Source organism: Cyrtonyx montezumae, unplaced genomic scaffold, assembly GCF_038088225.1.
Source record: "Cyrtonyx montezumae isolate F1298 unplaced genomic scaffold, pur_monq_1.0 scaffold_8, whole genome shotgun sequence".
Classification (NCBI taxonomy): Eukaryota; Metazoa; Chordata; class Aves; order Galliformes; family Odontophoridae; genus Cyrtonyx; species Cyrtonyx montezumae.
In genome coordinates this window covers 12,645,439-12,664,581 of record NW_027072089.1, presented here as the reverse complement: position 1 = coordinate 12,664,581, position 19,143 = coordinate 12,645,439, and the positions used below count along the sequence as shown (strand labels likewise).

Here is a 19,143-nt window from a genome sequence, read left to right as displayed (position 1 = left end):
TCAGTGTGATACGGGTCTGAATGTGGCTTAATGCAACATAAAAACGGATTGTGCACATCTGTGAATGGCAAATTCAGAAGTAGATTAGCTTAGGATAAAGGTTACAGGTGACATTCATCACAGTCAAGCTGTCTTTTATTTGTTTTTGATAAGCCAGTATATGACAAGCTTTATCTACATGCATATAACATTCATAAACCAATGGACTCAGGCATTTTAGCACCGCAGTTTAACTAGTGCTTGACAACGGGTTGGATCACAGTACTTTATGGACGTGATATGCTCCTAACAGATTGTCACATTCCTGGCATATTTCCAGACGCTGTTTATACTTGACAACAGCAACAAAAAATTAGAACACATAACAAACATTTCCTTAGAAGCCATTTGAGATTGTTTTACATTTGGCACTGTTTCTTGAATAACCCTACTAATCCATCTTCAGGTCCTAAGTTGTCAGGTTTAGGTCAAAAGCATGCACTACAAGATAGAATATACGTAGTCTATGCAAAATAAAAATTAAAAATGTACGCTTAAAATTATAGCTAAGAAAAACCTCAGCTAAATAGATCATCTGTGCAGATATTCAAAACCCAATTGGACCCAGTCTGCTCTAGCTGACGCTCCTCAAGCAGGGGGTGATTCCAACAGGACACTGCCAACACAAAAAACTCCAGGATGCTATTTTGATCAGTGAACAAATAAATAATCTCAATTCCACAATTCAATGCACTCAATAGAACCCACGAAGATAGTAACAGAAGTTTAAATACAGAAACCTGCTTTTGGTATCAAACAGTTCTGTGAAAGATCTTCCTCTAACCACAGCACAATAAGATGCAGGTGTCCTGTCAGAACAGTTGATGGTACAGAGATTACGCTGACAGCCTATCGTGAATACATGGCACACTGACAAAAAATACACATTTCCTCAACAGTATCATTGTTCTGCATTTCAGAAAACAGAACAGACCATCTAATTCCCCTCTGGGGAGCATCTCTTTTTTTTTTAGTCAGTGATTAAGAAGGAACATTTTTTAAACTGTAGAAGCTGGAGGCTTATCTTACTAACTTGGCGGGCAGGAATTGCTCTGTGTTTTGACAGTGCTGTTGGAGAACGGGGTGAAGTCTGTGTACCCCTGTGAACTGCATGCTCCTGAGATTCTCAAGGCTTCTGTGTGTGTTATGATTTTATGATTTTTGTTGTATTGTTGATATTCCACATCATAACATCATGTGGTGTATTGGGAGTTAAAGAGCTATTATCTCTCTCTATTAAAGGTTCATAGGTTAATCTAGGTGTCCATGCTGCAGACCAAAGAACCTGGTTTTTTTTAATGCTTCTAGGCTCACATTTGTATCTGTAATATTCCTGTTCATAAATAACAAAAATGAATACAAAGGCTAAAGTTGCTCACACTGGATTCCTCTTCCTCAGAAGCAAGCAGTCCTACTGGCTGCACACAGAAGGACAGTCAGCTGCTTTGGTTAAAGTGTTGGTCACTACTAAGATCGGAGGAATCAATCAGATAACCATTTTACAGGGTGGGCAGATCCTTGTTGGGTGAAGGACTGAAAACCACTTCCTGAATGCAGGAAGGTCTTGGGCAGGATCCAGTCCTTTTTCTGTTCCAAGAGCTCCTTCCACTGAATTCAAGAGGAAAATCCTGGGTCCTTACATCTCAGCTAAAAGAGCCAGGTGTTTGTGATCTCCTCTTGCTGTGTATTCTACAATAACAAGGATAAAGCTCAGTGTCAGATACACTGTACCAGTCCTGGTCAGACTTTCTGACCTGTTCAATTAACTATATCAAATTTTCACTGGACAGCACTTCTTTTCACTGAAAGCTACTCCCTTGGTAAATCTTGAGTCTCAAAGGCCAGCTTTTTCAGCACTTGAGCTGTTAGAAGAAAAAGGAACTCAGCTTTTACTTTTATTAAAATATGGTGGTGGTAGGAAAGAAAGGAGTACTTTTCCGTCTCTTTGTTCTCTGTAAAAGGCTTGGTTGGCTGGGCAGATATTTCCAAAAACTGAATCATTTCCAAAGAAGGACAAGAAAAAATTAGTATCCATCAAGCAATGGTCTACATATTAGAAGGGATAGAAATCTGGGAGTAAGGACTGGCTTGTCGCATACAGATCAGTGTGCAGTTGTCATTGACTCAAGATTACACAAATGTGAGTATTCTGTTGGGATAAAGCCTACTGTAGGTATTTATAGCTGTTGCTGTAATTTTGCTTTAGATCGGATAATATGTTCCCAGTACAGTACTGTAAATTTGCTGAAAATACAGTCCAGCCCAACCTCGAAGCGTGGAGTGGGTATCAGTTAGCCGGTGTGTAAGCTCCCCCTTGAGGAACCAAGAGTTATTGCACTACGTGTCAATAAACTGCTGAGGTCCTTCCTGTACGACAGAAAAAAGGTATTTCTACCACAGTGGGACAGTGAGAATCAGGTCACTCCAGGCTGTTCCAAAACTTTTGTTCAAGTTTTTAAAAACAAAGAATTAAGAAAAACAAAAAACATAGCACTGTTTCCCCGAGTGCGCTCCCACTTCTATGAGAACATCAACCTGGATACACTTGGAAGGTACTGAAGACTACATACAGCCATTTCCCTTCACCCAGTGACACTGGGGAAATTCTGGGCACAGATAGCACAGATAGAAGATAAGAATTAATTCATCTGTTAGATATATGGTGCAAAAGTGGATTCGTTGGCTATGTATATACATTAAAAAAAATAATTAAATTACAAAAAAAAAGAGCAGAGAAGCTGGAACCACAGCATAATTGTCTGAAGGCTCCTGGCTGGGGTAGAGTCAGAGGGGATTAGGTAATGGTTGAAGTCTGAAGAGAAAGAAGGAATACTGTAAGTTACAGATAGATAGATCAGACGTGTGAAACTAAGCACGCACTTGCTTGTTTGTGTCCCAGTAGAGAAGTCACCGTGTCCAAGAATTTGGGATTTCAGGAGAGCTTCCTTCTGCGTTTCATCATTAGGCTAACTGTGTTATTAGGCTGGGGAACACTGCCAAATAATTATAAGATTACATTAAACCTAAATCCCTGTATCATGAATAGCACATGCTGGCAAGTAACAAGCTGAAATAAAGAATCAGCTTTAGCTGCTCACTGATATTGCAAACCCATACCCACTAAGCAGCAAATTAATTCACTTCTTCAAAGTGAAGAATTGTAAGGTCCTTTAACAACTCCTCAGCTTAATCACTTAAGTTTTCCCCATCTAAATTTTCCTTACCTACAACCGAGCCATAAAATTGACTTAATGTCTGCGCAGCAAGAAGATAAATACCCTTTCCCAGGCTATAGCACAAAGTAATCTGAAAGAAGATCGTCCAGTATCTCCCATTTTTGTCCTGATTCCAAACTGAACAGGAATCAGAACTTCCAAAATGCTGCAGGAAAGCCTAACTTTATGGTAAATGAGAACCTAGAAGTGCTGACTGGCAGTTTAACCTAGCTGAAAAAAAAATAGCTTCCCAACTCAACAGATAGAACAGAAATCTTTAAAAAGCACTGAAGAATTATGCTTACTGAGACATTGGTCAGGGTACAATACTTGGAATCAGCACAATTCACAGGAAGGCCTAAATGTTACATACTCAGTTACAAACTGAGGACTCCATCCTTCATTTCAGTGAAAGACTACAAGCATTTACGCACCATATTGAAGTACTTCATCAGTATTAACCAAGGAGGGACATAAAAGAGGGAAATAAAGAAGAGTGCTCAGAGTTAACAATGCTACTTTCTAAGGCTTCAAGCTGTTCCTTGGAGATCTCTAGGTAATAACAGTGCTTCTCCCTGCCTAGCTTCCAGATAACAGTATCGCACAGCCTAGCCATCAAGGCACATGGTAAAGTAATAACCTAATCACTGACAATTGGCAATGGTTGCAAAAACCTATAGAAAGAGATCTTCCTGAGAAATGAAATGAAAGGGTAGAGCTTTATTATTTGGCAAACCGTTAGAACTATTAATAAAGAAGTCAATACTCATCTAAGGCACCTAAAGAAAAAAATAGCTGATAAAAGACACAATTTGTTCAAGAACACATCAAGGGTATTATGGTGAAGCCTTTTTTTTTTTCTTTTTGTCTCCAAAACAAGTGGCAGTGGACAAAAGAAACTGGGTGAGTATAAAAGGGTCGTTTTTATAACTCCTTTCTCTAAGTCCACTAAATCTATCTGTTTGGAGGCATGCCTTGCCTCTCAATTGATTACTTCAATAATTTACTCATTTACCCTTGGTCTTCTAAATCACACTTAAGTTCGATGTCTGAGTCACCCAAGATAGATAGGGTAAGCACCCAAAGGCTAAATCAGTAGCTTCTAAGCTTTTTGGCTCTGTCAATGGATCACAATCAGTGTTCAGTTCTTGCAGACACACTGTGCAGCCTTATCGGCAAGCCAGGAAATATCACCAGGCTTTACAATATGGTTCAAGAACTCCTGAAATAGGTTTTGATACAGCTTTCTGTATCTTACCTAATTCACATTTTTAGTTCCCCTCTGAGTATGAAACAGAAATTGATTTTGAAACTAGCTGCCAAGGTGAGGAGTTCTGGAGGTGAGTTTAAACGATACTAACGTGAACCAGCGATCTTCTAGAGGATACAGTGCATCCAGGTTACAAGGAATGGGTAACATAGATCTTTTAGGGAGAAGGGTAAAAGACAGTGTGATCTCTAGCTAGCAGAAGTTGACTGAGCCAAATAAAACACAAGAAAATAAAAAAAATGAAAAAAAAATACAGTTAGAGGGAAGAAATAATCCAATTATTTTTGAATGTAATTATGAAACATTAATTCTGACAGTGCTTGAAGATTAAGAGCAAGTAAACACTACTTCCAGTGAAGAGCAATACACTTTTTTCTCCTGTCATCTAAATTCTCACTCTCAAAAAGTACAGAATAACTTATTTAAAGCTAAGGTGTCAGATAATTTGGTCCTTGAGCCCCAGATTCTATTTTTAATATAAAAAATATTTTGAATTCTGTTATACATCAGGAAGGCATAAAAGATGCAGCAAATGTGGCTGCCATGGCTTTTACTGAACTCCTACCTGGGAGCAGAGTAAAGAAACAGAGGCAGCTAGAGTGCAATTCTGTTTTGAGTATGCTGTAGGAGTCATTTATTGAAACCATGAGAGATCTTCCCAAGTGGTTACAAGTGAAGAGAGCATACCCAAGCAAAGCAACCAGATCCAGGAAACATCAAATAAGAGAGTGTAAAACATTCATCAATGACTTGCAGAGCAGCTCATACATCTGATAATGGAGGAGGAAAATGGAAATCATTAATTCCAAGTTTAGTATATAGAGAAGTAGTAACATTAATAAGGCATTGGCAAGACAGGTCAAAAATGCCGCCATCGCCTTTTGGCAACATCCCGTTCCTATTAAAGGCACTAAAGTAATAGAGTTTCCACCACATATGATTTTATATAACAAATAATGGAATTGGACACTCCCCACCACTTTTGTGTGCAGAAGAGAAGGTAGCTCCACGTCATCACTAGGTGACTCAGTTTGTGCATACACAAATAGAGCCTGGTTCCTCAATGCACAAGCAGCAAGTTGGTTTAGCAACAAAAACCTTGTCAGGGCAGCTAGTTTAAAAGCAGTCTCCTACCACAATGCTCCAGAGATTATTTTTCACACAGAAAACTTCTCAGGAAACAGAAGTTTTAATATTGGAGCACTATCTGAACAATTCCAAGAAGTTGCAACATAAATGCAATATGGTTTTGCATGCTGGGAGTTCCTTATATATTTCATGAGCTGTAATCTGACTGGAAGACCTGACCCACTGTTGAGACATGAAAGACAATACCTTCCACAAAAAAAAACATTCTTTTATCAATAACAGGCAAATAAATAAATAAACAAAAATTTCCACTTTCCAACTTATTGAACTTCTTTCAGTTAAGCACATAGAAAGCTATATAAACACAAGATTACATTAAAATATTTCTGATACTATTTTCCATGCAAAAAAAAAGAACATTTTGCCACATATTATGCAAACTGGAGCCTTATCCTGAAGTCGTCACTCTTTGATGTGTTCCACATGTTAAAAGTCTGAAAGCAGCCAAGTATGAAATAGGGAGAACTCTTTAGTCCCTCACATTTTCTAACACGAGCATCACAGCTGCATGAAGAATGTTGCAAAGAAGACTGACCTTATCCAGAGAGCAGAATAAAAGCTTTTTCCAGCGTGAAACAGTAATTTTGCTTTTTAAACTGCAGATGAAAGCAGTTTGGACTGAGCTGACAGCCTGCCAACCAACACCGCTGATAAGACCTCCCAGAAAGTGCAAGGAAAAGTGGCAGAAGGGGCTGTGGACAAGGCTAGCTTACCCCTTGCACCACAGACAAGGGAAGGGCTTCACAGAGGGGGGTGGGGATGGAAGCTATTTCTACAAACAAAAGAGTCATAGAACAGCTTTGGTTGGAAAGGACCTCAAAGATCACCTAGTCCCCACCTCCCTGCCATGGTCAGGGTTGCCAGCCACTAAATCAGGCACTAGATAAGGTTGCCCAGGACCCCATCCAACCTGGCCTTGACTAACATCAGATGAGCACTCGTTGGGAGGAAAAGTCCACTGTGCCAAACAAAGAGAACAGACGTAAGCAAAATGAGGAAGATAATGTTTAATTGGAAATACCCTCCCTTTGAAAACAGTGGGTTGTTTTTTTTTTTTTGTCTGTTTGTTTCTATTAAAATCGATTTATTTTCTGTAAATAAACTAGATGCTTTCTGAGATGTTCAAATTGTCACAGGTTTGTAACCAAAGAAAATGGTGGCAAACAAAACTTGAATAATGTTTTAAAGGAGGTTAAAGTACTTCCTACAACACCTTGCCTTGACCCAGGACCTTCTTTACTTGGAACCAGTCCTATATCTGATATAAAACCAGTCCTCAACCAAGATTGGTTATGAGCTGTTTATAAGGCACAATAAAACAATGTGAAAGAAAATAAGCTATGAAAAGGTGCCAGTTTGCGTCACCTTCTACACTGAGACTATAATAGGATTTGAGGGAAGATTCAGGAGGGCCAGGAGTCAAGCACCAGAGACAGGGAAGCACTGGGGTCACCTGAAGAGAACATTGCTTTGCTTCTTGATGAGGCCTCATGAGAGGTACTGTGAGACTGCCACAAGAGATATTTCAAATCAGCATGATACTTATCCATCATGCGCAGATAAAGTTGGAATCACTTCTCAAGGGAGGGAACAGCAAGTGAGAAGCTGCTTCAAATAAAAAGGACCGTTAACAGGAGGACCCAGCTGGCTCTTAAACATCTTATTCACATATCACAATGAAATTACTTAAAAACACCACTATCGTTATCTCTGTTGTGCAGACACCAAAATGTGAATGGGGAGGATGAACATGATCAGGAGGATATCACATGGTGAAAAAAAACAACTGTTTGTCACCACCCCTCCCACCCACTGAGCTGTGAAGCTGAGCTGGGAATGAGGCCCAAGCCTCCTGCTCACCATCTCAGGCCTCTTGCCCATCCATCACTACATGCTTTGTAGCACAGAACTCACCAAGTTGTCTGAGACAGAGTATAACTTAACTATGTATCCTGGAAATGGATCTAGCAGCACTGTGATCATAGAAGAGAGGCCATTTCTCTATATGGATAGAGTAACTTAGGTCCATAGGATTCTCTAATGCTGCCTCTCTAATAGCAGAAAAACCTGAAATTGAGCCAAATTCCAGCACAGTATCCTAAACCACGGGATCATCCTTTCACCAGTGTGCTCATAACCTATTTCAGCTGCTATGACACACTCCTAACATTTTGCAAATATGTTCATCAAATCTAAAACAAAAAAATATTTCAGTCTTTAGAAGCAATATTTTTATATGAATTTCATATAACTACAAGGCATATAGTTGATATAGCTGTATAAAGCAAATAGTTGATGCAAGCATATTTAAAGGTTATAGAATTAGCCAGATTATGAGGCTATTTGTAGGTTTTCAGTAGCAGCTCATACTTCATTTCCTGAGGTGCCATTTGGCATTTAATGAATATTCATAAAATTCTGGTTTCTTTTAAAACTAAAAAGGGTTTTTCTTAACTCCTGCTCCTTCCCTCCTTAAAAGTTTAATTTGAAAAGTCTTGTGTCCTTTCAAGTACCTCCTATCAAATTCCTTCGCTTGGACCAAGGTACCTCTTGGGTATTACTTTGACAGAATGAGGTTTGTTTAACGATCATAGCATTAAAACCTCGTGCTCTGAAGACATGCATTAGCACATTGGGGAACAGGGTGTAAAAACAAAAGAGGTGAAGCAGGGTTTCTTCCCTTCCTTCCTTTTAACAAATCACACATCAATAAGTAAATCCTTAGACATCTTATTTACTAATTTGTCAATGAACTGTTTTCCCAAAAATGGTTATTCTTTAGTTGTTCTAAGCCAAGTTTTCTACCTATTAATTCTGAGACACTGCAAAAATCATAATTTGGTAATGCTGCAGGATAATATCACCGAAGAACAATTCACCTCTCAAGAACTCCCTATTCATTTAGAACTGCTGCTGTCTGGCAAATTCAAAGCCATATGCAAACACCCAAAGCTCAGTCCATTTCTCAGTTTTGTTCCACAGATTACACTGGCATAAAGTAGGTACACTTTATACAGTCCAAACAACTTTTTATACTCCCTCACACTGGTGTAAAAGTCATCATCTATTGAAGACCCTCTTGTGACAAGCTCATGCCATTACCGTTGTGTTCTTGGGTACACAGGCCACTGTCATTTTTGTCCCTTCCTTTTTATTGTCTTATTTTTTCTATTACTGTTAATTCTTAACAGGAACCCTTAGATCTTGCTCAAAGTTGGTCTTTTACATTGTTTTGGTTCTGGTTTTTGGTCAAATACAACATAAATAACTTCTGATCCATAAGTCATCCAAGATGCTCCACTCACCGATCACAAGGATTTTGTGTTTACAAAACTTATTCCAATTTCTTACTGAGCCTTTCTGTATTTTATCTTCCCTATCTGGCTGCAAAATGCATTTAATTGTTTCTGAGGTACTCCGTAATTACTTAGCAAATCATAGAATCACTGGAGATTTCAGGTTGGAAGGGACCTTGGGAGATTTCCAGTCCAGCCTCCTGCTCTAAGCAGGTCAGCTATGAGATCAGATCACATTGCTCAAGGCATTTTCCAGCTGGGGCTTGAAATCCTCCCAGGACTGAGACAGCACAACCTTGTGAACAACCTGTTCCAGTAACAATCTGTGCTTACAGGGTAAAAGTTTCTTAATACATCCAGCTTTAACCTCTCACTCCAACTTAAATCTAGAGTCACCACAAAGAGTTTGGCTCCATCTGCCTGGTAACATCTTTTTATGCACTTGGGGCTCCTGCTAATCCCCCATCCCATCCCTGGCAAGTGGTCTTTTCTCCAGAGTGAACAAGCCCAGTTGGCTCAAGCCCCTGGCTCACACTGCAAGGGAGCCAGTCCTGAGCATCTAGGTGGTACTCACCTAAATTTGTTCCAGTTTGTCAACGTCTTAACAGCATTCAATGTCCAAGATCTGAAATCTAAGAAGCACAACCACTGTCCTTTATTCACTGGCTATGTGCTTATTATTACTGCCCAGGATTCGGATGCCTTTTTTTTTTTTTATCTGCCAAGGCACAATAATGACTCATTTCACTTTCCCGTCTACCAGGCCTACAAGTCCCCTTCAACAAAGTTTCCCCAGCAAGTCTCATCCAACACGGGGTGCAAGGGGCTTTATCCTCCCTGGAAAGCATCAGCCATTGCCCTTAATTTGTTGCAAATACAATGAAAAAACACTGGTGCAGGTCATAACAGAGAGCACTGTGCAATATAAGTTTACTTCTTTCTTGCTAGGTGTAACAACAGATCATTTTTTCTTATAAATCCACAGCTGCTTTTCCTCAGGAGCAGCATAAACTTCTAAATTCTCTACAAAGGATATTTTGTTTTGCATTTTTGCCCCGACCCAATAATAATAATAAACTGCAATCAGTAACTAACAGTCCAAGTACTCAAAAAACTGCACTTTTCAACACCATTGGTTAAAGTGGCAACTCACAGATAAGTTTGTCCAAGGTTTTTTTCCTGGCTTATGACCAGGCCTTAGATTTGATCTTCAAATAAAGCATAAATATCCTTTTCTTGTCATTTTCTTCAAGTCATTTTTACCATATTTTTCCATATCAAAGCAGTCTGTAATGTCAACTTAATTCCTGAGAAAGCTTCAACGATCACATCACTTTTACACAAGCATATCTGGAAACAGTTACACTATCTTGGCTTAATCTTCATAGTAGTTTTCACGCTCCTTTCATGTGTTACTTTTTTTGAGCCCAAAATCTACAGTTCTGCCCCTTTTGTAGATTTCAAGTTATTTGAGTCACAGGATAAACAGTGCTGGAAGTATCCTCTTGTGTTTTCATTTCACTCATTATCACAGTAATGTGTAAAATCTGTACAAACATTATTCCAGTCCTGTTATCATGAATAGCCCGAGTTGGAAGCAACCCACAAGGACCACAAAATCCTACTTTTTTTTTTTTCTTTCTTTTTATTTTTACTGTTGACTTACTTTCTAACACTCATCCTAATATTCTCTGTATCTCTGTCAAGACATTTTGATTTTCCTTTTTCATTGAGGTCTAAAAAGTTCAAATTTTCACCTATCTCCAACGCCAAGTACGCTTAGTTGAAATGAAAAACATTTTCTTCAACTTGATCTCATACAACCTTAATACTAAAGAGACAATGTAATAATAAAACAGCACTGTAGAAAAGAAAAAATAGCTTCATTTCAAATTTTTCTGATGGCTCTCTGGAGGTAATCAGCTCTGCACATTTGGATGAAGATGCAGACTACATTTTTAAGGACTGCATTCCAGATACCAAGAAACAGATGATGACTTAGAGGAAATAGGTGCAGTAATTATGTACAAAAATTAAACATTTACTAACTTAACACAAACCATCTCTCACATATTAGTGCACATGTGTATTCACAGCTGTATAGTGATTGAAGATTAGTAGTTCTATTTGCCTTGTTTGCAATTACTCATATATTATCAAAAAGGAAAGAATAACAAAAGGAATTAATGGAAAATTTGAAACACCACACATGTACAAACAGGCACTGACTAAAACATGCAGAGTTAACAATATATTATTGCTACACTGAGGTTTGCATGTGGAACTGAAATGATATTAAATGGCTGAATCTCAGTTTCATGTTTTGTACATCATCACTCCATGGAAATAATTAGTATTCCACAATAAACTTCTTACAGTCCTGTGATACGAGTAGAAATGCTATTTAACTGCCAAGTTACAGTTGTATTTGTATTAGTCCAGCTACTCAGCTGAGCCAATGTCAGTTCAAAGTGGCTAGCTAACAGACTACTACTGGAAACTGAAAAGGACTTAAAAAGCCAAGGAGATCAACAAAATCAATATCAACTTTGAAGTAAATAGGAAAATAAAATACGATGATGCCTTTTAATATATGGTTCGCTGACAAGACAGCAAGTGTTCAGAGTTTAGACAGCTTACAGGTATTTGGAGGAAAAACCATGACAGAATGAATACTTTTTAGACTAGTCAAGGAAGATTCAAGCTCCTTATAAAATAAAGAAATGCAAGAAAGCAAATGATGATATGTACTCTTGCAACAGAAATCAGCTTCACTGGCAGAAATACTATTCCCTTTATTAATTTTAAGGACCATAAAACACTAGAATAAAGAGATATACAAATATTCTTCATTGTCAGTTTTCTAGAACAAAGTTAGACAAACGTGCATAAGAAAAAAACTTGCTGTGTTAATCCTGATCCAGCCCCAGGAAGGGGGTCAGTTGGGCTCACTGCCCAGCCCAAGGAATAGAAATGTCATTTAAGAAAATATTCCCCAATGAAAAAAGTAATTTTCATTTCCTCTTGAGACATTTCTTAATGAGTGGGGTTTTGATTTGTAATGAACAGGGCATGGCCCTCACCCTTATGCAGACCAACTTCTCCCCTTATTATAGCAATCTTGAATAATCTGAAACTTGTATTGTAGAGAGAGAAGAAAATCACTTACTAATCAGTGTATAGTCCCCCTGCTCTAGACCTCAAAACTCTGGAGTAACACAATCAACAGAAATCCCTCAACATACAGTCACAGTCTATTACCAACAAAGTAAAACAACTTGTGGCATTTTAAGTAAGTAAAATATTTCTGATAGTGCATACTTTACCAGTTATGTCATGCTGTTTGAATGACTCACTGTAGATTTGATACTGATTAGGGCAATGTTTCTTCAGCCATTTGCAGACATCCTGCTGGGTCCATAATGCCACAGGTTTGGTCAGCTTCACAGTCCCAGACTAGACATGCAGAAGGAAAAACAGGAACATTATTTAATGCATATGCTAACTATCTACAGAAATTTTACACCAAAATCCATATACAGTACTAAAATAATAAATTCTAGATGGCAGCTGCTGCTACTGGCAGTCACCAGCACATTCACACGACTCAGCTATTTAAATGTATCACTGAAGTTACAACACACAGTGATAGTAATAACAGTAGCAGGCACTGCATCTATGTTCCTTGCATCACAAGAATATATTATATATACTATATCTTCCTTGAGAAACAGTTAAACGCTTTCTGGAAAAATTTTGACCATAAAGGACTAACTTCTTCCATGTGCTTTGCAAAAATCATCAGAAAGTCAATGTTTCAAAAGGCTAATACTAGCTTTTGAAACGTGAAAGTTCTAATTTCAGTACTTCCATTTCCCATTATTTTCATTGCAATAATCTCACAAATTTGTCAGTATTCCTTACATTCACAAATCGAGACTTAGTTGTTGCTGAGAATCACGCAAGGACTGGCCAAAATGTTGTAAGTCCTGACCTCTCCCAGCTCCACTGGGACTCCTTTCACTTCTCTATAGCTTTTGTCTCAATTACAACCAGGCAGGGTGGCATTTTTCTTGAGTTTTCTAATGAACTTGTATTTTAAGTTAGCTTGGAAATACTGGGTGCTATTAATGGTACCAAATGTATTTGTTATGTACAACTGCTGCTAAGCTAGACATATTGAAGAGATGTTTTGCTCAAAACAATACTATATTTGGCATAAAAAGATACAGACTATGCACCTTTGTTTGTTAGTTTGTTTTTAAGCAAATACACTGAGTTTACCAATCAGCTCTCAAACACTTGAGCTTGTTTTTGCTCTTCACCAGACCTGCGCAATTTACGTTGTCATAAAAGGTACAGATTACACACAGCAAAGCAATAACAGAACTATAGAGTCCTAACAGAAAGAAATCAGCTTGAAATTAAGACCCTGGCTTAGGGAACAAACATCCTTTTTCAATTGTTTCACCAACAATAGTTGCAGTCATCGAGTCCAACCCCCTGCCAAAGCAGCTCCCTAGCCCAGGTTGCACAGGTGAGTGACCAAGCAGGTCTGGAATGCCTCCAGAGAAGGAGACTCCACCACCTCTCTGGGCTTTGGAGACTTCAAGTGCACAAGTGAAAGATATGTTTGTGTTCCAGTTAGGAAATCAAGGCAGAAGACGAGGAGTATCCTCAGGTGTATTCTTCAGCTATGATTAGAGGAGATCTCGCAAAAAATTCTTCAATACAAAAGAGCTTAAGGGCAGCTGGTGTCCAGTCACACACTGAGCACTTCAGCTGCCATTCGACCAAGTGAAAATAATGTTTACAGGCATTGCTAGCTTTTCCGCTTCATTTTTAATCTAATCGTCCTAAAACTGCTGTTCTACAAAGTCAGCAAGGTTTCTGCTAAAAAGTCACTTCCTTACAAAAAAAAAAAACCAACAACAACAACAAAAAAAAAAACCCAACCACTGCTGTTCAATACTTTTCTGTAACATCAGCTTTTCAGCAGATTATCTGGGCAGAGTAACAATTCACACACAGAACATTCATAAATTAAGCCAATTGTATTAACACATGCATAACATCACATTTAATTGAACAACTCAGCTTTTTTTTTTTTTTTTTTAGCTACTGGAGTTAAGAGCTTCTTATCAATGCAGGCAAAACAAAACTAAAGAACTAATACATCTAAAGAGATAGTTTTTTTCAACAGTCTGTCCAAGAGACTTAACAAATACATATAATCTTATTCAAATATGCATTATTCTTCACAATGAACATCTAACATTGGACTTTGCAAGTCAGTGGGAATACCAATGCACCCATTTACTTCATGATTTTGTCAAAGAACCGAGTCTACAGAACAAAATCATTTTCAAAGTATTTTTATTCCCTTGCTAAGCATACAGATTACCTATCCCCCCAGCTCCTGGGGTCTTATAGAAGGTTCTAGAGAAGAATGCTAGATGTGTTTACAGCGCACTGTAAGCAGGACAGTGCTTGATTTACTACTAATCCTTCTGGGAAGCACTTCAGCCTCATGAACATACAGCAACCTGCTACAGGCATTCACAGATCTTGAGAAGGGACAACCTCATTATAAAGAGCGAGTGCCCTGTAACTGCTCCTTGTGCAGCTACTGAGATCAAAGGCTCCTCTTTGAACTTCCCTAGCCTACTTGTTACTGTGATTTGAGTCAGAGGATGCTGAATTTCAATGAAGGGCCCAATATTACGGTACCTGTTAGTTGACTTTTATTACACACACAAATATATATATAAATGAGTTTCCTTCACAAAGACATCAAAGTACAACTAAAAATAGCCAAACAATAGGAGCAGCCTCTCTGATTCCACAGAAATTCCCTAACAAGATCAAGACACGTGTATCTTTATATGAGCTGCTGCTTAAAGATAATTCTCAAGCACACAAATTTTTTAAGAGGAAAATCTGCCAGTCCCTAAAAATTAAATTGATAATGTTTAATACATCATAATACTGAAATTACAAATATTTGCATGCAAACATACATAGTTGGCTACAGACTCAAGCTATTTACTAGCTGAAAGCACACAAGTGGTGATAAAGTTTGGTCTGAGTATAAGGATGTTGTTTTCAGTTCAGTAGCTATTTTCCTCCTAAGATGTTTAAACACCATCATGTTAAATAACTGAAAAACAAGTTCATCAGCACTACAAATTTAACACTGCTCTCTGTGCCTATATAAGACAGTTCCAAATGGCAGAGCTACTATGTCATGCATTGTACAGATCACCACCCAACACACATACACGTAATTCTTCACTGTCCAGCATACGGAATTATGATAACTGAAACACAACTGGCTTAACTTACTACCACTCCAAAAAGAACATTGTTATATTGGCACAATCAAGCTTTATGTTTAATGTTATAATTAGCACAGACTTGCTTAGAGGAATGTAAGTATTTTAAAGCAAGAGTTACGCTGTAGCTGCTTTCAGTTTTCAAACATCACACCCAAAATATTTTCCAGCCAGATGCTCTAGATGTAAGGTTATTAAAAAAACAAAACAAAACACTTCCCTCCCACAGAACTCATTTATTAGTTTCTTCCCTGTTCTAAAGCTATTTCTTACAATAAAAAATTCCCCATACACGAAGGAAAATGACCCTTATCATAAACACACCTACAAAATGGGTCCCCTGCCACTAACTAGATACAAACTACCTAGACAGCTGGAAAACACATTATGTTTTTATTTTACTTCTATTTATCAGCTCAGTCAAATAGTAAGCCCAAAAAATCTTTGGTCTAGCCTTCTCTTTCATTTTCCTAACAAATACATCCTAAAATTGCCCTATGCTGACAGTATTTTAATAGTCTTAATCCTGCAGAGCACTGAGCCAAAACCTGGGCCAACAGGAAAAGCACCACACTTCTCAGTATTCTTGTATATTTGAAGGAAAAACTTCAAGGTTTTGCATCAAACTCTTTCAAATTACCTAAACACAGTTTTTTTTCTGTGTATCTCAAGTTATAAAAATGCCTCTCCCAAGAGAAAAGAAATGAATCAGCATATTAAACGCATGACAATTTTATGCTCTGTTTGCTCCACAATGCAGAGAATACAGTACCTAGCTCAAGAATAAATAGATAAATCAAGGTTGTAGCCAGTAAATTATTACAGGGTGTATTTCAGCATTTGGAATAGCATCAGCAGCCAAGCCTTGCTCCTCCAGAACAATGACGTACAAGTTACCTCTTCAGCTTTACAGGTGCAGTTTACCAAGGCTGCCAAGTATCTAAGCTCAATCTATTCACCAGAATTTGTTTTTATTTATGGTATTTTACTCAGGAAAAGAAAGAAAGGCTGCTGTATTTTTATTTTTTTTTAAGTGACAGAGGACTCAATCTCATTCTTAAAAACACTTTATATACAATGTTCTGTTGTTTTAATAAAGAGCTTCTCAAACCAATATTAATTTTTGGATTTGCATTTATGAGTCTACTTGGATTACAAAATCCAGGGCATCTGAAATGGGGGTTTTCATTCAAACAAGGCCACAGGTCTGCTAGAAGAATGCTGCCCAACACCATTTTTAACACCCAATTTCAGAACATGCTGCTCCTGACATATCAGCAAAGTCAGTAGATGTTTACACACATTTCTCTGAAGTCAAACCTCACAACTTATGCCTAAAAAAATAAATAATCAGTTCCATAGAAACAGAGACTGGCAAAAGAGGCATCACTCCAAGTATTAAGGCAGATTCTGCTCCAGCATACATCACATGCTGCTCTCTGATCTGTAGTTAGAGTTCAAATCAAAAGAAGTCAAAGCAGCAGTGATCCCTCTTAGAGTGAGCTGGGTGGCTGTCACCCCAGAGTAACAGTCAGCTGGGCAGAAAACATCAAAATGCATCAGAAAAAAACATGGGTGGGAGGCACAGAGAAAGGGAAAAAAGAAAAGGGATCACATTACTCAGGGAGCTGAGAAGGAAATATTTGTTATATCAAAACAAATGTCTTCTGCAAGCAAACTAAGAAATATTTTAAAATTGGAAAAATGAATTTTTATCTGTATTTGATAAAGATATATATATACATCAGTGAATTGAAGCTTTGCAGCTCCAAAAAGCTGTATAAGTTACTGTTAAATCTTTCAGGCTGTTGAGGCTACAACACAAATGGCACCATCTTCATGGTTTATGACACAAAGAAGCAGGAGCAGCAGTGCCAAAGACTTGCAAAATAGTGGGTTTTTTTTTTTTTTTTTTTTTGGAGAGGTGTGGGTCTTATTCCTAAATCTAAGAAAAAAAGGATCTTTTTCACATGTTCTAAATTACTTTACAAATATTAAACCACCTACACAAAATTCAGAACCAGTGTCTAACATAAAAGCTGTTTTCAGTTTTGGAAAGAATAGATGAAATGATAAAGGGTTATGAATGTAGTTTTATACGTATTCTTAAAGTACTGAAGAATTTGGGAAGAAAACACTTCAATTCAGAAATATATTTTCTCAGGTAGTCATACTTGGAGTCTTTCCTAACAACAACAACAAAAAAAAACAAAGAAAATAGCAATAATGAGTGGCCAACCCATAAAGCACTGGAACCTCTGCTGTGCCAGGTTCCTGCCTGTGTTATTAAGAATCTTAACGTTATGGAAAGAAGAAAAGGTCATGCCAAACAAAGAAAGTGTGGTTTTTGCTTAAAAATAACAAATGGAAAATATTGTAATGCATTTTTTTTAAAGATACTGATTTAAAAAACCAAATATTTTAAATAAATTGAATCAGAAAATCAAAGAGTTAGAATGTAAATTATTACTTGGGTAACATGGCAAAGCAATCAATGTCAGTACAGTAAATAATTGCAATGACTTTTTTCTTTTTCGTTTTAAAATACACTTTAGACTAAAAGAGGGTTTAAAAGCTTACTTTGTATCAACTTCAGATTTAACCCAGAATTAAACCATAGCTGGTGTCACCCATGGAAGGATTAAAGCAGACAGAGCACAGCAGCTGTTGTCCAAGTCACACACCCATGACTGATCAACGTGCCATGGCCTGTTGGAACGAGAAGTGAAGTGACATGGGAGTCCTACCCAACCTCCCAGATCTGCCAGAGATGCAGTCAGCTACTGCAAGTTTGTCTCTCATAACTGCAGCGCTGTACTATATGTGCTTGATTCACAAAGCAAGACCCAAAATACAGCTGGCTGACCTAACCTGTGACCACATGAGCATGTCATACAATGACAAGAGCTCAGACACTACACAGATCCCAACTCACATCTATTTAGGCTGCCAGATGCTCAGAAGCCTGTCCCTGGAAACAGCACCTAGACCACACCTCAGCCATTCCCCATCACTCATGTGCATATGATCCTTCATGCAGCCCTTCCCCACTATGGACCAGACACAGTATGCTGCCTGATATCAGCATACACATTTGGGATCCTACAGAAGATAAGGCTGGTGGTTACAAGTGCACATAAGAGTGAATTACTCACCAACACCCATCTGCAGACAGATCAGAGCAAAGCCATAATGCTATCTGATTCATAGAACCATTAAGGTTGGAAAAGACCTCCAAGATCATCAAGTCTAACCTTCAACCTACCATACCATGCCCACTAAATCATGTCCCTCAGTACCACATATACACATTTCTTGAAAACCTCCAGGGATGGTGACTCCACCACTTGCCTGGGCAGCCTGATTCTCCTAAATCCACAGTCAGAATATAGAGAGATGTTTTATTTTTATGTTTTAAGGTAGAAGTAACTCCACAGACGGTTTACCATGCCTGCAGTAGCACCATGAACCCCAGACAATGTGCCTGAGGATCCAAAACTACATCCCCAGTAACTTAGAGCAAGTCAAACACACTTGAAGTTCAGGTAGATACAAACTGGACTTGCAGAGTTATCATTGCCCCTGAAGGGACAGACCTCTGCCACTGTGGGGACTGAGCAAAAGAGGAGAATAACAGCAGAAGTGGGCATCAGCAGGCCCCAAGCACAAAGGGAAAGAGGGCTGGCTCATAAGTTCTCTCTATGAAAGAGCAGGTAGGGGAAAGACTGAAAACCTGTGAGAAAGCCATGAAGGATGCAGGAGAAAGGGATAAGATCCTATAGACAATATTAGCTATTCTTATCCTCTTGCTTCCTGGAGGAAAAGGAGATGTAAGAAAA

General features: G+C 38.2%; 1 protein-coding gene across 3 annotated transcripts in view; it reads right to left on the bottom strand.

The window, feature by feature from the left end:
• Positions 1-19,143, bottom strand: part of SAMD12 (sterile alpha motif domain containing 12) — a 158,904-nt gene that overhangs the window by 105,788 nt on the left and 33,973 nt on the right. For 2 of the 3 annotated variants that reach the window (XM_065753662.1, XM_065753663.1), the window contains exon 3: positions 12,296-12,425. In XM_065753662.1, the coding sequence (XP_065609734.1) occupies positions 12,296-12,425 (130 nt within the window). The remainder of the gene's footprint in view (positions 1-12,295; positions 12,426-19,143) is intronic. The other variant, XM_065753664.1, reaches the window with a different exon arrangement.